Source organism: Pezoporus occidentalis, unplaced genomic scaffold (genome assembly GCF_034315485.1).
Source record: "Pezoporus occidentalis ecotype Australia unplaced genomic scaffold, CSIRO_AGI_Poc_V1 ctg84, whole genome shotgun sequence".
Lineage (NCBI taxonomy): Eukaryota > Metazoa > Chordata > Aves > Psittaciformes > Psittacidae > Pezoporus > Pezoporus occidentalis.
The window spans coordinates 424741-449950 of record NW_026916203.1 but is presented as its reverse complement, the minus strand read 5'-3'; the positions used below and the strand labels follow the sequence as shown (position 1 = coordinate 449950).

Genomic DNA, 25210 nt, shown 5'->3' with positions numbered 1-25210 from the left:
ATTTAATTCTTAATTTGAAAGCTTACATTCTCATCACTGCCTTTTTAAAAATTGAGCACAAATTACTGGAGAGGCAGTACTCCCTGTATTTAAATTATCACCAGTGAATGAAGACAGCATGGCTTCTGGGTCAGGACTGTTAACACAATGTCACTCTAAAGTAAAGGATGTACTTACTGTACTTACAGATCACAGTTCCAATGAAGGGTGTCTGGCTGTCTACAAATATATCAGAATCCTATAAAGGAATAGTCTAACACATTTTGTTTGAGAGAAGATTAATGTCAATTTTAAAGCAGTTAGCTTTCTTGGGGTTCTTTCACCTGACAGGCTGTTCAGTCACAGCTGGCTCTGCAAATTTATGGAGCTATATAAGCCAGCAAAAATGAGCAAAAGGATGGGTATATAATGATTGCTCCAAATTGGAGCACTGTAATTAGCACTTAAAGGAGAAACAAAATCCCTTTCCTTCACAGTGATGGGAAGGATTCACTTCAATTTGGCACAATCTGCCATTAAAAAAAAAACAAAAAAACCACACTGTATTTTCTTCTTGTGGATGCTGCTTTCTTAAGAATGTAAATAATTAACAAAATTCTTTAGAGGAAACAAACAAGCAATTTCTAAGCAGATCTTCTGAGACTTCACCCTCTCTGTCAGGTTTCTGTATGTTTTACACTAACATTTATCTACATTACACCAGACCCCACAAACTCCACGTTCACAGTTACCTTCGTAAGCTGGAAATAAAGTACTCTGAGCTTTTAAAGTGTCACACTCTGACTTACATATACAAGACACACATGCAACATAACTTGGCATAACTGATTTAATCTACACCAAAGAGCAGATAATAGATACGTAAAAATTGCCCTTCAGCTCCCCTCCTCAAAAAGAAGTAAACAACCAGGAGGAGGATGGATTTATTGGATTTATTTTTTAAAAATGATGGAAACCAATTGTACAAATGCTAATTGAATTTATTAAAAGGGATGGCTTTGTTAATTCCCATCAGCTGTAAACTCCTTCCAAACAATTCTGAACAGTGCTATGCCACAAACCAACCGTTCCTCTTTCACCCTGAGATACAGGCATGGCTATACAACTCACATGCACACACCCGGCTGGTGAGACTCTCAGCTGGGAAGCCCTAGCTATGGCACCAACACACCCAATATTAGCCCTTTTTCAATCAAGCCTGTTCATTGATGACTCTTATGTGACATTTAACTGCAGACAAGGACTCATTTTGAAAAGACTAAAATGAAGAGTTCCCTTAACTCTATAAATTTTCTCTACCAAGGAGAGAAATTTGCAATATTTGCTTCTTGCTTGAAAGCCACATGCCTGATACCAAAGATCTCAAGCTGTACTAAAAGCAGTCATGCATTAGGCTTCATGTACCAATACGCAACGGAACACCTAGCAGCTACAGTTTACTTTCAACACCACTGAGCAACAAAACAAAGATTTCAACCCTGCAGCCTGTTTTCTGAAAGCAAATCTTTTTTATCCCCTGCTACAAATCTGAAAGAACACAGGTACCAACTGGAAGGATAGGTGTCCCTGAAACTGCGATCAGGAAGGAGAAAGCCAGAGACATATTAAATGGAAGCAGAGCAAAAAAGCAGAAAGAGCCAAAGGGACAGATACCACAGCACCTTTCTTTTTCCAACCGCACACCATGCCACATGTGAAATGAGCACTTTGTCTAGGTCTGCCTTCTCCTGACTAATGAAGGGAGCAGCACAAATGTCTGTCTTCAGGAAGCAGGACATGAGCTTTGCACGTTGCCTGGGCTCTGTCCTCCTATGCTTACACTGTTGAGAGATTCCAGTTGTTAAATTGTTGGCTCTGCGGAGCCATCATCTGATCATGCACAATGCAGTAAGAAAGACTATACATAACTAGCATGTACAAGCAACCAAGGAGACAGAAAGAAAAAAAAACACATACAACACCTAATAAAAATAGAATAAAAGTAAAAAGAGAGCAGGATAAACTAGAAACCCAGCAGCAACCAAAATGCACTGCATGAGGAAAAGCACAGAAAACAACCTGTCAGGCATCAATTTACTTTGCAGTTTATCCCTAACTGGTTTTAAAAGTTTAATTTTTACTTCCTGTTGGGTACTGCATGTAAGTCTAATTACAGAATTATACAGCATACAACTGGACTTGCTTTATATTCCCATCATACTACCCATCATCTATGATGCAAAAATCCCATGGTTTCCCCAGTCCCTACCTTCTCCATGGCTTGCTGCTGCATAACCTACAGAATTCTCTGAAACAGACCCAGATGTGCTGGTAAGATTTGTTTATTCACTTTTAAAACTAGCCAGAACTGTGCTCATTTGTGACACCATCAGAAGCATACCTGACTTTATCAAGCCAAGACTGGTACGCTGGAGTCATGCCAAGACAGATTACTCACACTGTGATGCTCCACAAAACCTGTCATGAACCAGGAACTGTAATACTGCTATTTTCTTCACAAGTCCCTGAACTATTTCAGATTAGGGAACAGATACAAATCCACTTCTAAACCTTATACTAACAGAAACTCAGAAACTTTGGGAATATTCAGACCATATCCAAAGGCTTCCCAATCTGGCCCCACTTGTATCCAGAATACACTGCTGTACACAAACCAACCACAAAAACACACCTGGCTGACTCAGGTAATGCACTGTAAACATCATTCAGAAAACCAAAAACAAACGAGTTCTTTGCTTCCAGGGAGACTTCATGCTCCCTGCTACTGTGAAGGTTTAGCCACTGGGGCAAGCAACTCTGCCTCCAATGACCTGATTTCCCTAATACCGTGTTTTATCATGTCATATGCAGAAATACCAGGAAATGCATCTCAATGTTAACACTACACAGGTAGAATCACATCTAGGATCCAATGCAAGCAATAGGAAGGTGATTAATGACATTTTTCAGCCAGTAGCTGAATTGGAAAAGAAAGGCTGCAAAGAAAAAGCACTGGAGAAGAAACCAATGCAAAAAATAAAACACATACAAAAACCACAAACCATACAAAAGATCTGTTCCAGAACATTTACAACCTCCACAGCTTACAATTCGAATGCACAGTAAATGGAAATGTACAAAGATACCATATATGCCACTAACACTTAAAAACTGTACCTGAAAATCCTGGCCTTATTTTTTCTGGAAAAAATAGCAGAAAATATGAAACTATACACTATTTTTAGGATTCAGATGGCTAAAAATGTGAGTTCATGCAGTCACATAATATTATATCATGCTTTTTTATGAAAACACTGTTTTTTCATGTTAAATGAAAATCCTCTTTGTCAAGAGACATATGAAGCAATCTTTATGATAAGCACTACATGCACAATTGCATCAAAAATTAAATTACCCTAGTGAACACTCATGTTTTGAATCTTTTTCCGCCAATTCTAATTCTGCTAGAGCACTATTTACATAATACAAACAGAGTTTTTTAAATTTCTTTTGACAAAACTACACAGACACTTTTTTTTTTCTATGCCCCTGTCAAGGTTATCAAAGGAATTTTTCAACAAAGGAGAGAGTGACAACAGCCCAACTCTCAGCCTTTTGAAATCAGTGGAAAAATTTCCATGGACAAAGCAACTGTGCATCTAACTCAGCTCACTAAATAGACAACCAAAAAAAATGCAAGGAGGTATTCACAAACATGCTCTCACGCACACAACAGAGAAGTGGAGAATAAAGCCAGAAGTTGTGGAAGGGAGGTTTTCTTTTGGTAACTCACTGGGTTGTCAAAACATTGAATGCCACATTTAACTAAGCTACAAATACAAAGATATAATTCCAATTCTTTAAATTGACAACACAGAAACATAGAATAGTTAGGGTTGGAAAGCACCTTAAAATCATCTAGTTCCAATCCCCCTGCCATTGGCAGGGACACCTTGTACTAAACCATGTCGCCCACCAGGAAAGATTACTAATTCTGTATTTTACAGGGACAAAACATCTTTAACTTTCATCCCATCATCAACTAACTCACACAGAAGTAGTGAGCACCCTCTGTTCCTTTATAAGGGGTTCAAAAACCTTTTCCAGACTTTTAGGAATGGCACATGAGCTACAACAGTTCAGCAGTCCTTCAGCACACTGAGTCTCTCTGCCACCAGTCTCGTGGAAAAGAGCTCCAGCCTTTCAATTTTCTTTTAGGTAGCTAGCTAAAGATTTATAATTATATGAACTGTCTATACTTTTATAATATTATATACTTTTTTCTACATGATACATAATATATAATAACAAATAATATGTAATACATATAAGCTTACGTATATACACACACACGTATATAAACCACACACATACACAGACAGAGCAATGCTCCACTTGCTTATCTACCAGGATTTGCTACTTCTAACACATCTGATTAGGGAATAATGCTATCAACAACTAGGGCTAGACTTACAGGATACTAATTCCTCAAAAAGTAAAACAGGGAAAAAATGACCTAACATGACTGAGCAGCCACCATTTAGCCTAAACCTTATTACAAATTGCCAAGGCTTTATTGTAACTCCACTCTAAACTGCCCACCAAGCAAAATACTGAACTTGCTTATCAAAGGGAGTAATATTTAAGAAATAGGGACACACAATTCAATAATTCTATATATGTTAGTAAAGTGTTTGGATCTGTTTTCTAGTCCAGCTTAGTCCGTCCTTTTGTAAACTCAGAAAATTCATATTTTATAGGTTTTTTTGCCAAATACTGCACAATCCAGCATGGAGCTTTAATATAATACCAATTAAAACAATTACTTTATCAAAAATGGATCAGCATAATTCCTCCATTTTGACACTATACTACTAATGGATAGCAAATTTACTGATGATAAGTTCTAGAGAAAGAATGAAAAATAACTTCGCGAACAAGCTGACACTACTTTGGAGCAACTTGGTGTGCTGTGATCCAGGGGGTCCAGCTCCCACAGCTCATACTGAAGGTGAGGAAAGGGAGCAACTGGAATAAACCCTGTTCTAGCCATAGCCAGGTAGCATATGACTCCTTGAGAATCACAGCCAACTGGAGTAAATTAAAGCAGACCTCAGGCTACCTTAGACAGGGCTGGGCCAAGTCAGGAAAGAAACATGCAGCTGTAATTAGGACAGAGTTCAAGGAATACACACTCTCTTAACAAAAAACTTTTTTCTTCTCAATTTAGTCAAGCATTAATAGTTTTACAAAGACCTCTGCAGTGCACCTCCTGTCCTTGCCACCTCTGCAGCCACAGATACAAATACTAGCAAGTCTAGGAGGGAAGAAGCATGAATGCAAGGGCATATTACCTCTGTCGTGTTATTTGCATTTCTACTCCACTCAGGATCTCTGGATCCTAGAAGAAGCTGCCAGATAATAAAAAAACATCTGCAAAGTCTCTGAAGACAAGCATCTCAGCAAGCCGAGACAAATCAGTGACAACCACAAACTGTTGCTCTGCAGTTCTACAAAATTTTAAACATAAAACTGAACCCAAACTGGAACAACACAGAAAAATATTGCTTCAATGCCCTTTTTCCACTTCTGTAATTTTGTGGCTGCATAAAACCAACCTGCAGTTGGTAAGAAAAGTAGTTAATACTATTTACAGATTCAGCCTAATATTAAAGAACACAAACACAAAGACACTGGAGAACTTTTCAAGTATGAAAGATGAAAACTGCCTAATAAGAAGCCACTACACATTCAGGCCCTTCAATAGCCTGAGACCAAATTCCAATTTGGCTATGAAAGACATGAGTCCACTTTGAGGAACTTCCTGAAAGCAGAGGGCTCTTCTAGAAATCCTGAGTTTTCTAAAACCTTTCCAAAATCATGGGACTTAGCTTTGGGAAGTGAATTCATAAAATCTTTTAAAAATGGGAAGGGACACTAGAGGCAACAGTATCATGGAGATGTCAAAAATCAGATGTATAAAATTAGCCAACAAACTTAAAAACTAAATCTGCAGAAAATCTGTCTATGGCCACTGGCATTTATTTTTTTTAAGGGGAGAGGGGTCAGGAAGTTGGCAAAGCTGGTGGTGGGGCTTGTTTGCTTTTTTTTTTCTTTTTTTTGGCTATGCTTCTATTTTGTGTGTTTAAGTCAACTCCTGTTCTTTCAGGTTAAATATTTTTGCCTGAACACACTTTCAGTCTTCAAGGTCCTGTCAGATTTTCTAACAAGTGTATGAGAGTATCTTGTAGAAGGACTTATATCTGATAAAAACAACTTTAATTAAAATATGAAGTAGCTGTTTCACACCGCAGTGCTCATTTCCCCTAACATCACTTGCTCCTTCTGCTCTATTACCATCATTTACAGAGACAAGACACAGAGACTGCCAAAATACTGCAGTTACCTGTAGTAGGGATTGTAAAAAGCTATATCTGTTAGTCCCTAACTCCGAAAACTTCATCAAAATAATGAAACAAAGCAGGGGGAAGGGGCGGTGGGGGGAGGAGTGGTAGGAAATACAATTTCTTACATGGAAAGACTTGAAGACCAGACCCTCCCAAGGGGGTTAGGCTGGCAGAACCAAGAACTGCACTCTGCTCATTTCCATACTATTCCAAGCCTTTGGCTAGCAGACCAATCTTACCAGCTTTCTGTCTCTTCGTCATCTTCTTCAGAAGACTGTTTCATATCACATATTCTGGGTATCTGCTGGATGCCACCCTGGCTCAGTTTAAAGCTGTCTTGGAAAGGGCAACATTCTGCCAAGCAAATAGCTCCAGGGACAGCCAACATGAAGCAGAGAGACAATCCAACATGAAGAGCAGAAACAATTATAAGAATTCAGAGAGTGTACTGTGGTTTGGTGCAGGGGAGGAATAAGCTAACAAAGGCTGCAAAGTCCCAAGGTTAAGTCCTCTCTGCGTGGTGACTCTCAAAAAAAACACAGCAGAACAATAACCCTCAGAGACAGCTGCCTAAAGACCACTGCTGATCAACCTCCCAAGTAAGAGCATCCATACAGGAGCATAAAAGTATATGCTGTTCAAGATGTGCTAACAAAATTAGCTGATTTGCTTCACACAGTGAAAAAAGGAATCTATGTACAAGCTTCTAGCCATGGAAGAAACTGCTGCTGAAAGTTTTTTTTTTCTATTGTATTTTTGTCAGTGCAAGGTATATGGTGTCATCTGCTTGCTGGGAAACTTCCATCTCTCTCTCTCTCTTACCAGGCTAGTTAAAAAACAAACAAAAGAAGGTGAGGGAAGACTAAGAAGGTTGTTTAGATTAACTTAGTTCTCTGTCCTTATTACCCAGGGAGGAAAAACAGAACAAGAAGAATTACTCAAGAAAGACAAAAGAGAACTTGCAAAGCAGGATTTCAGGGAGGACACACAGCAGAAAAAAAAAAAACAAATAAAAAACCAAACATGAAGTTTAATAGGGATACTCAAAAACTCTGGGTAGGAGTTAAAGCAAGCCAGTCTTGATATTTTCCCTAGGCACATGAATATGAGAAGATAGTGGAAGACTGTATACCTAATGCCCCACCCATGCATAACCTCCCTGAGCTTGGGTGCCAGATGATTGCCTGAGTGCCTGTAGCTGCCCAAAGTCAAAGCTTCCAGCATTTCCTAGCATCAAGTCTCCTAACATGGTATGAAAAAGCATTTTAAAAAAAGACTGAGGAGCATATGTACTCTACACATAGACACACAGAAGTTAGGAAAAAATTAAAGTAGCTTAACTAAATACAAAAGTGACCCTGGCTAGATGTCAGGGAAAACCTTCTAGCTAGAAGAGTAACAAAGGACTGCAGCTGAGCTCCTGTGAGGCTCCTTTAGTGGAGATTTTCAGAGATCAGACCAAAAGAATGTGTAAAGAATGAAGCACGTTTGTGACCATCCCGTCTTGTAATGTAACTATAAGTTGACTATATAGCCTATTCATCTGATTCCCTTCTATCATTGCTGCTCTACAGAAGCAATCCTAGCTACTGACAAATGCTGACTTTACCTTTGGGGGAGGGGGGGTGGAATTAATAAAAAAATCCTAACACTTGCTTTAATTCTGAGTTTCCTCACAGAAATATGCAGGGCTACTGGTTTTAGAAGTCAGTAGGGTTCATGCTTTTGAGTTCCTCACTGCAACCATGACAACAGAAAGTTTAAATTATTTAAAATTAAAGCAAGGAAGAAATTCCAAGACCTTGCATTGACAAAAACACCAACGTGAAATCCACTGCAAGACTCAGACTGTAGCATTGCATATTTGAAGCTTTCCAGAGAAATCAGAGACCCTTGAAGATGCCGATGTAAGCTGAACTACCACCACCACAACCTGCGCAGGCTTCTAGCCAACAGCAAATGAAAGTTAATGCAACTAAATCCTCTTAACTGCAACCCATACTAAACTGAATTACTCAGTAACTGCTATTCATGCATGTTGATAGCTAACACAGCTAAACACTTACAAGCTTGATCATTTGCCCAAACCTTTACACAGAAACTTGTAAGAATCAGCAGAGCCCACAAATACTGCATTCAAGTGACTTAGATTCTGTAGTCACAGAACTTGATTTTAGTAGGGTAACATACCTATCTGAACCACAGAACGTTCAGCTCTATATCACTACATAAATGACTCTGTGACAGTCAAACCTTTTAAATTGCAGTTTTAATATGTACCTATGTGAAGAATTACAGTATTGTTTAGGGGCAAACATTTATTTGTGTTAGCAGCAGCTGTTCCTTAAAACTGTTAAATCCACCTTTAATTATCTGGGATTGTTTGATTATTAAAAATACAAACTGAACGGTATAAAATATTTCGATGTTTCTGGCACTGAGTAAGAAAATGCCAACATGTAATGCTAAGATACTGCTTCCCAGTTTCAGCTCTCATGGGTCTAGCTCTCATACACCACGCATCATAAAGGCAACTCGATATAGGTGATACTGTTAAACCGATATTTACTCTGTAACTGGTACTTCAGGACTTGAGACACTTTTTCAGAATTACCCAAGTGCCAAGCACAATTTGTAGAAAAGACTTTTGAAAGATTCTTTTTTAATCATCAGAATATTTCTGAAAACTGTATCAAGCCTGTATCCTCTCAGCACAATTCCAACCCTGCCTACAATTACATGATACAATCACCATTGACATTGACAGGATCTTCCTCACCAAGATCAGATTCTTCCAATTTCTCCTTTTTCATAAGCAGCATTTTTTTTTCTGGTTTGATTTGAATTTTGTTTGCTTTGATACATTATTGCTTAGAAGACTTTTGAGTTAATCAAAGAAAGGATAGTTTGAGGTTTTTTCTGTTGTAGCAGGATGTCTGTGACCTGACTACTTCTCAGGCGTGTAACTTGGTTTAGCGTAATCCACTGTCACTGAAACATATAACTGCCAGTTGAAGCAGGATCCCAAACCTAGAACAAACCTTTGTTCAAGATAAAAAATAATTTCAAGCAGATCCAGCCTTCTGTCTACATGAAGTAGATTAAGGGGAGGAAAAAAAAAAAAAAAAAAAATCACAAAAATCATCTAGTTCACCAGGGTTCAAACAAGCCTGTTATTTCACGTATTTTTTTCTTCTCTAATCCTTAGCATAGACAGATATATATACCTGAAAGTTAAAGCACCTCAAATATATATATATAATGTTTCAATATACATGTTTCCAACACTGTCCAGAGAACTTGTGGCTGCCCCTGGCAGTGTTCAAGGCCAAGCTGATTGGGGCTTCAAGCAACCTGGTCTAGTGGAAGGTGTCCCTGCCCACAGCAGGCAGTTGGAACTGGATGATCTTTACAGTCTCTTCTAACCCAAAGCAGTCTATGAACACTTCTTTTTCCCAGAAGTGAGTTGCTGTCCTGGGTTCAGCAATAGCAGTCATTTTTCTCCTTCTCAGTAGCTGTTGCAGTGCTGTGGTTTTGACTTTCAGCCTGGGAACAACACTGATAACACTGATGTTTTCAGTTCTTCCTAAGTAAATGACCGCTACAGCTGAACCCAGGACAGTAGCCTATATAACATGAGCACTAGCACAACATGTAGACAAATAGATTACAGGGGGGTTGTATTTTTTTTCCGCATGAAAGCACATCCAGTTAGTCAGAAAGACAATTTCTGCATGCAGAGAAAATCCTGAGGTTGGGGGTCTGATGGGCTGGCAGGGCTGATGGATTGATTAAATGCGTTTCATAAACTGTGGGTTCTGTGTTTTTATAAGGTCAGTACTTACAGTGAGATTACCTGCTAGCCTTTGGCAGACGAGCTACCTTTGCAGCTTTTTGTCAGAGATGCTTAAAATCTCCAGGCTTGCCTAGAAACCTCCTTCAATTTACACCGCTCCTGGAATTACAGTGTACCTCCCTCACAGCCTATTCCAGACAAAGGCAGCTGCTAATGCTAACCTACTATCATTCTCACTGAAAAAAAAGGTTAAGCTAGGGAAGTACAAAATTATTTCTATCACCCTAACCTGCTTCCATGCTGGTTTACATTCACAATTTTTATTTTTTATTTTTTATGAAACAGGGCACCCTTACTCAAAATCATGACAGCCATGCAAGAACTGGATACACATCACTCCAGAGCTACCCATAATATGAACTTATAATTTGGGGCAGACACATGGTGCAGTTTACTCACAGCAGAATTCTGCAAATTTATATGACCAGAGAAACAACCCCAGACTTAATCAGCTATTTTACTATTTGAGACAATACTTCCTGAACTGATAGCTTGGCCTCTTTTCTCCTCCATCCCAACCTGCATTCCTCCCACATTTGTGAATCTGCTCACCGGTATACTGCTGCAGCCCTGGGCTGAGATCTCTCTGGGGCAGAGGCTGTTAGCAGAGTACTTTGATGTTTTATGGGTGTGCTCAAGTGCTACTACAACTAAACAAACGTGTGGATCTACAAAAGCTTCAGCCCAAACTTTATGCAGGAGGAAACAGCTGTACCGTTGAAAATAACCTGAAGTCCACATGTATCGTGAATGCTGGAGCATAAACTAAGAGAGTTAAAGGCATTGTTTAATTAAATGTTCAGTTCCTTCTTCCAGATTGAAAATGAGCAGTGCTTCTGACAGCGAGCAAGGCTTCCTTTGTGTGCACTTAAAACAATCACTACTGCAATTTCCTTTAAATCATTCTTCTGTTTCCCCCTGATTCAGACTTCAAGAGCTAAGAAGAATCATGCTTTTCCCTGCATTATGATTTTTTTTTTTCCTTTTTGCAAGCTTGTGGTGAATAGAAAAAAGGCTGCAAAAGGTCTGTCTGGTTTCCTGTTCCCCCATAACTGTTCCTAACCAATTAAAAATCAAGCACATTTCTATGCAGAGTCAACTTCATAGCAAATACCTGATTCTTAAGCGTGCTGTACCCTACATTAGCTTCTGTAATTTACTGCCTGAGTACATTTTTTCACTTAATTTTTTGTACACTCAGAAATCAATGTTCAAAATTCAATTACACTACTTTTCTACAGTTAAAGTGATTTTCCTTATCTCATATTCCTTCTGTATGCAGGAAAAGGAATATGAATCAAAGCAAGCTTGAGAAAATAGGTAATAAGCAGCAGCCTGATAGATGTTCTTCTTACAGATAATAATACTAAGTCTATCTGCTCTATGTGGTAAGATTTCTATAGGAAAAAAAAGCATATTAAGATAAAGAACCTTAATCCACTGCAGGCAAAGGCAGAAGAAACTTTGTGCAATTTCAAAAGAGCTACATCAATCCACTGACAGAAAGCATCCAAAAATCTAGCCGTTTTGAATTATCATCAAGACAATGCACATGGTAGGATTAAACAATACTGAAGAGAATTCCACTTACCCCTTTAATTTTGGAGTTTCTTTTGTTACATTATTTGCTAATGAAAATTTCTGCATTCATCTTCTTGGACAGAGAGTTCTAAAAGCACACTACATGTACATCACATGCAGCAACAGAAGTATTTCTGTATACTCATACAGAAATATGAGTATGTATGAGGTATACATTCTGTATCCCCATATATTTCTGTATACACTCATGGACACAGAGTAAAATTAAAAAAAAAAAACAAGAAAACTGAAAATGTCATGGGCTTAGATACATGACATTCTAAGCAACAAGCAAAAATAAAAAAAATAAAAAAAAAAAAAAGAAATAAAAAGCTGGGCTCAATTCATTTTCAGTGAACTCAATGCAGGTGGTTTAATTCCCTCCCAGTCAAACCTTCCCGTCAACAAAGTATGCCAAGCCAGAAACACTTTTTCCTGCAGGACTTCTGCCTTCTTCTGGTGTTTCTGAATGCTACAGTAAAAATTTTGAGCTCTTACACAAATACAAAGTATTAAGAAACTTCTTTGCTTCTGAGATTTTATATATTTCTCTCCCCAAACATCTTAATTTCACCAAGACCCCTCCAACTTCCATACAGACACACACACAAGAAAATAAACCTATTATTTTTCTGACCACTTATGCTGACTTTTGTTCACCTGTTCAAAAAGCAGCAGACATCATAAACAAACATGGTTGTCATTGCAGCTTGTTTTTAAATGAAGATTCCAGGGGGCAGTTCACAAAACCTGCTTTTACAACCAATCTTTTTTCAGGAAAGTAGGAAAAAAACAGATCTAAGATCATAGAATAAAGATTCAGTCACGAAAGCAACAAACACAGCTTTCATGCTTTAACCAGTCAGACTCGAGACCTGAATGCTGATGAAAAGCCAAGCCAAGGATGACTAAAAAAAAGTTGAACTTCTATTTAAAAGTTAGAAAATTTATGCATTTATTTTATTTGAACAACATCTAACATCTTCTTACAAGATCTACCACATTTTCTTTTCAGTTTCATCATTAATTAATTTACCCTGCTAGCAGAAAAATCGGGTCCAATTTGGATCCTCTTTAAGTTGGTGCCAAAGCACACCAAAACACCTACTGTCTGCACTGAAACTGAAACTGCATCCATAATTTCAAGTATTCCCAACTCAGAGAAAGGCTCTGGTAACTCACTATTGCTTTCACAAGAAAAAAACAGTTAGTTACCAAATGGCTGCCTTAGAAAGAAAATTGGCTTTTAGAGGAGTAGCCCAGGGTCACTGGAGGAACAGCTGAAGGAATCAGAAGGCCAACATAATGTTCTTAATAATAAATCTCATTCATATCAGTTTGAAGCACTGGGAGAGCAGAGAATACCCCACGTTTTTTTGTAGAACACAGTTTGTAGAGGTGTTTTTAAAGGCACTATAATTTGTCACACTAATTTGGCACTATAATTTTGTTCACAGAAGAACAAAAGACTATTCAAAATAATCCAGTATAAATGTGGAACCTTTGAAGGACACCAAAAGCTCGTGTGGGGTATTCCAATATTTTGTGTGGGGTATTCCAATCAAGTATGACTGGAATTGCAGGCTTTAGAACCTGCAATGTTCCAGGTGAAGAACTTACATGCTGAAAAGAGAACTGAAGTGTTCAGCCAACTTAACTGTTACACACATAAAGAAAAGGAATATAGGCAGATGACTGGGAACATTTAGGTCCTGTTGAGGGAATTTGAGAGAAAAACAGAATGGGGGAAGGGTATGGCTGAAGAATTTGACATCACTTCAGAACTGAGGTAAGATATTTGACCTTTTGAACTTAAGGGCTTTATTTCATCCTGAAAATATTATTAAAAAATAACCTTTAAGCCCACTCCCTCCTCCCCTAACTGAAGCAGCAAATGCAAATTAAACCTGAAAAGCTGAGCGCAAGTCAGGACATTCACACACCTCTTCAAAAGATTCCACTGCAATGTCTTGTGGCTTTTTCCCCTTCTTTCACAGAGGAAACAGTGATAGGAGAAAAGTTTTTTCAAGTGTAACCATGCTGTCAATTTGCATTCTTTTGTTTATTTGCCCAGGGCCTTTTTCTCCCGATAACCATTGCTGAGCTAAAGCTACCTCTCTCCAATGACCCCTTCTGAAGACTCCCAGTTTCTGAATCTCTTCTGAAGGGAGATCAGCACTCTCAGAATCATTTTCTGCATGGTCTCCGATATAAACATCTTGGTTTCAGTCATCCAAGCCAGCCTTCAACATTACCCAGAAACACATGCACCTTCAAAGCACCCCAATATGTATCACCCACCCCTTACAGTCATGCTATGACAATCAGAATTATGATTGTCTGAGACTCAGCTTTCTTTTATTTTGGTTTACTGAAGAAACAAACCAACCATACAGACAAAAGATTATCTGCCAGCATCAAGCAGACTTCAAAGGACCCTCAAAGAGGAGGTCTGGGTGGTATGCAACACAGCACAGATATGGCAAACTGCACCACTCAATCCAGGATGCAAGAGGCTCCCTGCACTCCCCCATACTGTCTTCGCAGGGAGTAAAGACACAGCCACCGAAAACTACAGGAAATGAGAATCTGACAGTTCCTCAGCATGACTAAAACCTGAAAAACCATTCCAGTCCATTTGCTCAACTGCCTTTTGGTCTTCAAGTATTAAAGCATGTGCTTACCTACATGAGTAGCCATGACAAATTTTACCACTAATTACGTAGGCAAACTGCCATTTTCTGCTTTGCAAATACTTCTCATGCAATTAAGATATAAAAGATCCTCCTTTTCCATTACTAAAAGGCATTCTGTCTCACATAGCCAAAGAATTTATCCCTCAGTCCATTCAGTACTCATTTTCCTGAGAACTCAGGGAAGATAGTGAAGTGTTGAGCCACGTATTACCAAACTGGCTCACTCAACCACATACAAGTTTTATACACATACCCAAACCTGCAAGAACTACAGGAATACAAAATGTTTTCTTGTGTGGCTTACAAAGGAACATTTGTAACCCTGCAAAGACTAAAGGTAAATACTGACAAATAAGTAAGTTCATGAAGCATACAAAATATAGCCTACTTCTTCCACATGACCAACTATCCATTACTGTAACGGCATTCTTATGTATTTTAAATGCACACGGAAGGAGCAGTTGCATTTCACAGAATGTAAAGGATCCCCCTTATTAAACATAAGTAATACAAATACCTGATAGGAGAGAGGGTTTGCCAATTGTATGCACTTCCTTACGAATTAGAGCTCTCATTTTCTACTGTTTCTGTTGGTTTTCCACTTCTAAATAACAGCATGGCTTGACCCCAAGTCCCCTTGACCTTAGTGCCTACAGTGTTCAACCATCTCCAACACAAGATGCAAAGGAAAAAAAGGGAACAAAAGCACAATCAGTACTGAACAATCTTCATGATAAAGTATGAAACTGAATTGGCATATAGCAAGCATAAGATGTGATCAAAAAAGGCAGTATCTAAAATATGTACTAAAATTGCAGCATGCAAAATTCTACCCAGGTATTGATAAATGATTATTCACTTGCAAAGATCTCATTTTTGAGTAAAATGCAACTAATTCATCTACTCTATCATTACAAAAATAAGAAAAATAAGTTTAAATAAAACAAAACAAAAAAAAAAACAACAAACCACTGACAAGAACGGAAAAGGAGAATGCCTTTTTCTACCAAAAATATGGATATTAGTAATGATGCAACATGACCAATACATAACTTCTCATTTGCTCATACATGTTCAGCACCACCTTGGCAACAGATTTTACAGTATGAGGTGACAAAACCTACAGCTTTTAATGAAATTCTCTTTCTGAAACACCATTCAAATTATTCAGTCTCTTCTAGAGTTCACTGCATATCATGTGGTAATTTTTAGCAGTTTTCTTTCTTGAGAGGAAGGGTTCCAATTCTGCAGTTGAATTTTGGTTTAGAACTTCAATAAACTAAAATGAATAAAGTATCAAGAAATGGTATGTAACTGTACTAAATACACTAGTATTATAAATGCTCAATCCAAGTTACAGAAATCCAAAAGCATTTAATAAAAAGCCCGCCCCACACAGCTTACATTTGCCCTGGTTATATTAAGAAATGATTGCTCATTGAAACCAGCAAAACAGTTCCCTCTGACAATATTATTGCTTAAACCTCAGACTGACTAAGAGGTAACTTCATTTAACAACTGATAAATTTCCTTCTTGCTGTCATTCTGGTTTCATTAATTTTTTTTAAGGGCACCTAGGGAAAATGAAGTGCCTCAGTGCTCATTTATTTTATGGTTGTTCCCTGGGGTATTTAAAATTGTTGGTCTCATCTGTAAAGATACTGCTGAGATTAGTAATCTATTTCAAATATGTGACAGTAATTTTGAGAAGTAGCTAACAGCAAGGTTTGTGAGCCCTTTTATTTTTTTCCCTTCTTTTTCAATTAGAACAATGGTCCACATGCACCATCTTGTTCTTAGTCTGCAATTCAATGACTATGCCCATAATAGAAATATAAGAAAGAACAGCATCTTTCTAATAGTAAAGTGTCATGGAGTATCATTCATTTACATTTTTGTTTCAAAGATTTTTTTATTGCTTTTGCTACAAAAAAAATCTTAGATGTACTGCATCTATGACGTTAAAGAAAACATGCTCTTACTTACACTTAAAGTTTGACCATATTTTCTAGTTTCCTTGCTGCTGTTTAAAATATGTACACTTTTCTAAATACTGTTCTCAATATTAAAAAAGCAGCGGCATTTCAAGATTATGTCCTTTTAATCAATTCACTTTTTTATTAATTATTCTTTTCAAAACAATACTCTGAATAGCTAGAAGAATCTGCCCTTAGTGTATCTATAGGAAAGAATACGATTTCATATGCTTGAGCCTTTGTATTACAGTTTAGTAATTACTGTAGATGATAAGCAAATAACCGTAGATGGAAAGCAACTGCAATTTACCATTAAAAAGATTTTTAGGATTTCTGAAATAATGCACCTGCATGATTAAGAAATTTCTCACCAGAAGATGCTTTCCTTTTTAAAAAATGGAGAAGTATAAAACAGCAGAAATCCCTATCACAAAGAATACATTCCAAAGTCACACAGCAAATGACTACTAATTTGACTTTTAATGCTCAGTCTCAATTAGAATAATTAACACAATGTAAGATCTTTGTATTCATAGTGCTCTTCCCTGCTGACATGTGCATTCATTAAGCATTTCACCAGGGAAAAAGATAGGAGCCTACTGTTGCCATATTGACCTCCCGGAGTCCCTAGAGCTAACACAACTTGATCCAAAAGTGCATCTCACATTTTCTGTACATACTAAGTTTTGAAGGCATGATGCCTGGAACATTTTGAACTGCTTATATCATTAAAAAAAAAAAAATCAAACCCACAAAAAAAAAAAAAACAAAAACAAAACCACAAACTTCACTGGGGAGTGAAAAAAAGAAGAGTAACACCAGAATGATCCCCAGAAATTGCTATAAAAATTGTATGTCTACCTATTTCTATATATTTTACTAAATCATAGTCAATTATTCCATAACTTTCTTAACAACATGTATCACATTCTGATGAACCCACTCATGTCTTTTATATATTAAGTCATTTAAAACAGTTCCCAACCTCAGACACTATTTCATATATTTTCGGGGGGGGGGGGGGGGGGGGGCAGGTATTAAGTCATGTTGAGATGTTGAAGCCTGCTTTTAGATTGTTGTATCTCATTTTGTTAAACTCTCAGTATACCATCATCATCAAGAAAAATCTGTCTGCTTATTTCCCGGATGAAAACTATACATTTCCTTTGGAAACTGAATATTTTATTCAAAAATTCAGCCCTAAGTGTAGCTTACAAATCATGAAATGCCACACCTAGATAGCCTGCTATATCATAGAACTACCAATTAACACTTTAAAATACCAAATAAGTGGTATGGTTGCCAGAATATCACGATTAGAAGGTAGTACCTAATAAAATGTTAAAAAACACAGCGCAAACAGTCTTTCAGGAAGACTTAGTGTATCTATCCTATTTATCACTTCCAACGAAACCTTGTGGTTGGCCCATCACACGTCAAATTAAACAGGACTCAGCATAAAACATAGTGCTCAGAGATAAATTTCAAGGAATATTTCAAAAGTGCAGTGACCAGATGCCTTAAGACTGATTAGTGAACTTGTTCACTGGAGAAGTAGCTAATATATTGTAGCTATTATTTTTTCCAACCAAAGAGATAGAAACATAAAACAGAGATGTTTCACAATATTTTTAACTTCTTCAGGAAAAAGTAAACAAGCATTTGCCTTAAATAATGTTTCCAAGATGAGTAAAAGGCCTATTGTTACATGCACATTACAGGATGACCGTTCTTTCTTAAACAACAAAGCACAAATGGGCTTCATAGCAGCATTTTCTCAGGGCCCACAGAGGTTTCCTTGACCTTCAGTAACAAGTTTGTCCAACAAGGCACACCAATCTCCTGCAAGAACAATTACTCCAATCCTTAAGAGACTCAAAATATGCAATGCCCACAAATCACCAGTCAGATATCATGAAAACATTAATGACATGTCTTGTGACATCAACAAATAAGCTATACCTACTTAGAAGGTAGCACTGTACCATAAAAATACCTAAATTATGGTTTAATCTATGAGAAGATGAGTCGATGAGTCAATGAGTCAACAAGCAGTCCTAGAGAAGTGATTATTTTTCAGTTAACAGCTGACTCTTACCATATTTGTAGCAAAAGTCTGTTACAATCCACTTCTGAATTGGCATCTTGAACATCCTTTTTAGAGGAAAAGCTGACCCAGCCTTGATATCATATACCTCGATTAGACAAACTGTACCAGAACCTGGAAAATAGCATCTTAATCCAAAATTGTTCAGACTAACAACTGTCATTACTTTATTATCTCAAAACATGTACTCTCAAAAAATATGTCTCATTGTTAATGTACTGTAGGAAAACATAAAAATTTAGATTATGAAATATTTGATACCCTTTCCTGATTATCCAGTTATTATGATATATCCTGTAAATCTGCAAGCTGAAGAGCTGGATTCCACATTTGCACACAACTGTGTTCTGACCTTAAACCACAAAGATATAAAGGAAGAACAGCAAGACAGCACTGGTAACAGTAAGAAAACAAAAAGAAAGGCAAAAGTCAATGCAAGCAACTACAAGGAAAAGATCATCACACATCCCTCCAGCCCATGGGAAACTGGTCAGCTCCTATTCACCTAGAGGACTGAGAACTTCATTCCTGGCTCTGATGTCAACTTGGTGCACAACCTTGGAAAAGTCACTCAACCTCTTCGCACCTCAGTTTCCCCACCAGGATGAGAGAAAAGCAATCATTTCCTTTCCCTAACAAGCTCTATGAAATACACAAGGAAGAAACAAATTATCTCTAAATTGCAATAAAAGTCTTAGTCATGCGCCACCTCTGCTCATTGTTTTAATCTAAAGCCCACCGTAGTACCAATAATGTGTTAATAAAAACTGTAATTCAAAAAGTCATATTTTGCTGCATATAGCTGCTATCAAGCATAGAAAGCCAGAAATAACTACTGTACAAACTAAGCAATGCATCTTCAAAACTCTACCTTAGTTCAGAAATAGGTTTTCTACCTCACACCTTTATTTCAGAATCACTGAAGAAATGAAGTTGCCTAGGACTCCTAGAGTCAGACAGCTCAGTCTTACACACTTCAAAGCAAATAAAACAAAATCCACTAATGCCAAGTAAATACACAGATGGTAAACAGCTATTAATTTGCAGGTTTTACTTTTAGCAGACCAGCATCTGTTTGGCAAAAAAGAAGGGAATGAATCTCCTTGCATAACCACTTAAAAGCTCTTCTCTTGCAATAGTTCAAGATTTGTGACACAGTACCAAAACCATAAGTTTCCTCTGTAGCTGTGACACAGATTAAGAGTGAAGATAAAAGAGAGATCACACCCAGAATCTGAAGTTCTAAGGAAATCTTTGTTTTAAAATAAAACTCATAAGAACGTTTATAATCTACACCTCAGTGTCAAAGCTGAAATTCTATAAAAGCAAATATGAGACTGTACATTCATAGATGTGTATATGAAAACAAAAGAATCAAAGCAAAACATCTATAGTTCAAGGTTAAAGTGCCAAATGACAGAAGATGACAAAATTTAAGTTCTTTTTTACCAAGAAATAATCATGTAACTTCAGTGGAAACCTGTAGGATAAAAACAATAGACATGCTCCCTGAGCAGTTTGAAACGGCATAAGGACTCAGTTGGAAGAGTTAGTTCTGCCCTCTTCCAGCAGTGAAGTGTTTCAGGGCACCAATCTCGCTGAAGACTAACCCAGCAAAAGGAAAATCTGTGGTTAGCCTTCAGCTGGACACAAGCTGCTCTTCACACGCAGCTGCACAAACACTTGTGCAAGTACAAAGGCAAGGGGAGAAAGCAATAGCGAAAGCCACTGACTAGGGGAGAGGTATGCAGTTCTCTGTAGGTTTTCAAAGGCTCCTGGAGCTACAGCACTGGGCTGTGGATTCGCATTATACAAGCTGAATCTTAAAAAAAAAACACACAGCAAAACGCCAAAAACAAAAACCCACCAGCAACAGGCTGCTATAAAAGGAGACATTCTCCTTTGCTTAAGTTTCTTGCAATGCAGTTTCACTGCCCCAAAATGTTAACTGCTACTTTTCTGCCAGGTCCTCACATCGTTCCAACCAACTCTGACTGCTCCATGGTTACAGTCAAGACAGAGAAGGAGCAAGTGGAAGGGGTGAAACACTTTGCATCATATCACATTCATATCACACTAAGAATGGCAGGAAACCACACCCTCATTTTAAACTAGCCAGCTCCCAACATCATAAGTCACACATTATTAAGAAGTTACATCTTCAGACACTTTCTCATGGGACATTAATTTTTATTAGACACTGCAGAAACCCATCACCTTTCAGGGTTTGGATTCATGAAGCTAATCATAGAACTATCTTTGCAGATTATTCCTTTAATATACTTCTGCGATTGCACATTTTCAGGCAACAAAAGCATATATACATGCATAACACACCTACCCACATCATACACAAAGGTACATTTTTCAGAAGTGTCTCAACTTAGACTTCAAAGACCCTACATAGTCACTAAGTTCCAGTGTTAGGATGATTTTTTACTCCTCTGTGTTAAGCGCGGATTTATGAGCCTATTTGCAGGCAGTTGATTTAGCAGAGCTGGACGATTCTCAATACATGTAGAGAGCTGGTAGTGCCACAGATTAAAATTATACTGTTAAACAGTCGCTATTCCCCCTTTGGGCTTTCCCTTCCCCAGTTTTTTCACCAAACTTTAATCATTCAAACTGAAACATACAGGCATACAGATTTTTATTCTTCAAATGTCTTGGGTAGAACAGATCAGACTTTCCAAAAATTAAGTTTAGAAGAACTGTGGGTTGGTTGTTTTTTTTTTCCTGAACCAACACTGAAACCATGTTCTTATATTGCTAATAAATTCAAGTACCAAGCTGTCTGAGACATGTTGTCATCAGGCTTAATCAAACAGGAACAATTTAAGGGCCTTTAGAAAAACCTCCCGTTTCTCACATCCTCTGTTAGGGCTCACTTAGCGGTTGGCAGATGACTACTTCGAAGAGTCTATCCCTACCCGGCGCGCTGCAACAGCGCAAGACCTCTTCCCACCGAGCAGGCGACAGGGCACAGGGCTACAGAAGAGGCTGGACCTCTACCTCCTCCACTCGGCAGGGCAGCAGCCCTGAGGACCCCGGGGCCGGTGGGAGGCACCCGCTCTGCCCCGCAGCCCGGGCAGGCAAACAGCGCCAAGAGGGAAGTCTCGGCGGGGAGCAGCAGCCGGAGGCAAAACGACTCCGCGCGGGTGCGCAACAGCCCGTGTACACAGCCGCTTTTCTGTACAACAGCCTCCTTTCTCTCTTTTCTCTTTCTACTTTGGTAGCATGTACAGGAAAACACGAGTCAGTCCCGACTGCTGAGGCGTGTTCGGCACCTGCTCACTTAAGTGAGTACGTCACAGCAAAGCTTCCAAAGCCAGCACCGGCACGCGTCTTGCTCGCTCATCCGTCCCATGCGCGACCGGCAACCAAAGTTACAAAATTATTTCTTCGCCTCTCGCAGGACCCCGAAAACCCTTTTTCCTACCGCCGCTCCCTTCCTGGATACCTCAAGGTGCGGCGCGGAGTCTGGCCCCGGAGCTCTCCCTCAGCGCACCCCGCAGCCCCGCCGGTCTCCCTTTACCTTGATGCCCTGCTGCTGGGTGGTCAGGGTCAGCTTGGACTCATCCAAGAGCAAAACTTCGCAGTAAAAATCCTCCGGGACCGCGCAGAAACAGCCCATGTCTGCTGCGATGTCCGGGGACGAAGCGGGGAGGCGGGAAAAAGCCCGAGCTACGGCGGAGGAGGCGGCTGAGGCGAAGCCGGGGTTGGGCCGTGCCCGGCTCCGCGCCCCGCTGCAGTGGCCGGAGACCGGCACGGCTACGGCAAAGCGCCCAGCCCCAAGGGGCGGCCTTCCGCCGCCATCCCGCGGAACAGCCTGGACGGGGTTTGCCGGGTGCTCGCTCTGAAGAAAGAGGAAGAAAAAGACCGGCTGCTTTCCAGGAAGAAGTTCAGGGTACAGCCTTTGCCAGCGGCTGGCTGTCACGCTGGCCCGGGGAGGTACCGCACCGCCTCCCGCCCCGTCCGCGCAGGTTTCCGCGCCTCCTCTTTGTGTAAGGAAGGAAAGTGGCCGGGGGATCCGTCTCTGCCGCCGCGGCCGGTGGTGGAGAGGATGTGCTTGTGTCACTGCCCGGCGATGGCGGTGCCTGCGACCGCGGTCCCCATTACTGCAGCGGGAGGGCGGCTGTGTCCTGCGGGCGCAGGGCTGCTGTGCCGCGGGTGCCCGCGGCCATGCAGGGACAGCGACAGCAGCCGTTCGCCTCCTCCCTTCGTGGAGGGGAGGAAGAATGGGTGTACCCACCTAGCCTCCTGCTGTCCGCCGTGCAAGGCTCCCTCAGGGTGCAGGACGGAGGCCTGCAGACGGCACCTGCCAGGCTGAAAGGTAACTGCCACCAGTGAGCTGGCTGCTTCAGCCCGCTCCGCCCCGGCACCAGCAGCGACCAGCGCTACCGCACGTCACGGTACACCACTGGCACACCCGGAGACCAGCCGCTTTCCCCCCGTGCCGGTTGCCAGCAGCAGGGTGCTTGTCCTACCCACGACTACCCATCCCCGACTCTTCTCGCCGCCGGGTCGCCCCGCCGCGGCAACACTGACCCCTGCTGGGCCGCCGGCGGGAGCGTCGGGGCACACTGTCCGCAGGATAGGGAGCCGTGTCCGCGGAGGGGCGGGGTTTGCCTTCTCACTCCGCGCGGAAGGGCTTCAGGAGACCCTCGTGGCTGTCTGGGAAAGACCGACTTTACAAGTACTCGTGGCAGGAAAATATTTTCTCCGGTATGCTGTTAAATACCGGGCCTGCTACAGGTATATTTAATTTAAAACCCTACAGCCCTGCAGTATTAAAAAAAAAAAGACATAAAAGAACTTTCAACTGCTTTTGCAGTTGCTGTCTATAGTGCTGGAGCACACACACACCAGCTCACCTTCGTGTTCTACTTGTTGCACACGCCTATGATTTTTCCCCCTCGGGCAGAAAATGAAACCCTGATCCCACAAGTGCCTCTGCAGTTGCGTGAGTCTGCATGCATGAGACGTCCTGTTGAGGATCATACAAAATTTGCATGTGCAAATTTAAGAATGTGCATAAATGTTTTTAAGATTTACTTGCTCACATTGCATAAGAGAAGGGCACAAGGAGATTTATCACTTGACAAACAGTACTAGGTATGTACCTAAGTGGCACAAAGAATGATACGTCTGCTTTTAAATCCCTGTCCTAAATAAAACTTTCCTACTCCCAGAAAATACCACTCCCATTTTTTCGTTTGGTGTAGGTAGTGTTTAAACTTGTTCACTGTGTTCTGTATCCATCCTGTAAGCTGCAAAACCAGTGTTGCATGAGCACTGTGAAGATCAGAACAAAAAGTATTTTAATATATATATTAATAAAATACAGCCTTCTGAACAACTTACAGAATATGAAACATTGCAAAATATTATAAATTCAAGTTCCTAACCTTGTTTCTTGGTCAATACATACCCATTGAGAATGTCATCCAGACAGCACAAGAAATTCAGATAAATTTATTTTTGGTTTTCTGAACATATTTTTCAAATAGAGCTCTTGAATTCTTCTGACAGTGGACAGTTTTTTAGAGAACAGATGGTTCCCGTTTCCCTCTTGTTAGATCCATATATCATGCACATCATGACATAAATTACCCCCCTCTGTCAGTTAAAGTCATTATATATGTATAAATCACTTATTAATCAAGGGAGAGGGAGGACTCAGTGAACTTAAAACCTTCAATTATAATTTCAGAATGGCTCACAGAGCTACATTACAGTCCCACACCTGAGCAGTTTAAATCAAGACTGGGTTTGGGTGTAAGCAGCCCAAGTGAACTCTTTCATGTATTCTATTTCTGAAGATCTTAAAGATCTGTTTCATGCTACTGCACACTAGCTGACTGGTCCAAGGGGCATATAGAAAATACGCAGTCATGTTCAGCTGATGCCAATGCTTGGAGCACAGAGCCATTAACATAGGAAATTGTCTCCTAATCAGCTGCTGCCTGGTTAGGAGATAACAAACGACTAGCTGTTCGATTCAGCAGCAGTACCAGAATATACTATTTGAGGTAAAAACGTAGAAGGGGGTTCTGGACTGAAGAAGTGAGAAAATTAGTCAAGGGAGTGGGGGAAGAAGGTATAGGATCTGTACTAGGAACTAATATGAGCCCTGAGGAGCTCAGGAAAGCAAAACATTTGAGCTCCATGCTCCATAGCACCAGCCCTGCCTCAGTATTTTGTGTATCAGGCCAGCTCACAGCTGGTGAGAAACATAAGATACTATTTTTTTTTCCAGATCTATCAGGAAACTGAGCTCCTTTTTACTTCTCTTTACAAGTAAAAACACAGGCAAGCACTGCAAAGGAAAAGTTGCTGACATAAGCTCTCATCACAGAAACATTATGGGCATGTTTAATTCAGGCATGTAAGTACAGGACCAGGGCATAAAGGCATTTTTGTCCATTGCATGTTTGATGAGGTATTCAGCACAATCCACTGCAGCCATTATGATTCAGTACACTTTCATTAAAACGGTCAGTTTTAGCTGAAATCAAGTCTCTTCACTGAGGTCATACAAACAACACACTGAGCACCACAAGGATTTTGCATATGAAGTGACCTGCATCCATATTCTGACACATCAG

The 25210-nt window shown here is 39.8% G+C and overlaps 1 protein-coding gene across 5 annotated transcripts in view; it reads right to left on the bottom strand.

The window, feature by feature from the left end:
• EPB41L4A (erythrocyte membrane protein band 4.1 like 4A) overlaps positions 1 to 22728 on the bottom strand; it is a 127467-nt gene extending 104739 nt beyond the window's left edge. For all 5 annotated transcript variants that reach the window (XM_062604234.1, XM_062604235.1, XM_062604236.1 and 2 more), the window contains exon 1: positions 22138 to 22728. In XM_062604234.1, coding sequence (XP_062460218.1) covers positions 22138 to 22236 — 99 coding nt within the window. In that variant the 5' untranslated portion in view covers positions 22237 to 22728. The remainder of the gene's footprint in view (positions 1 to 22137) is intronic.
• Positions 22729 to 25210: the final 2482 nt, after the last annotated feature.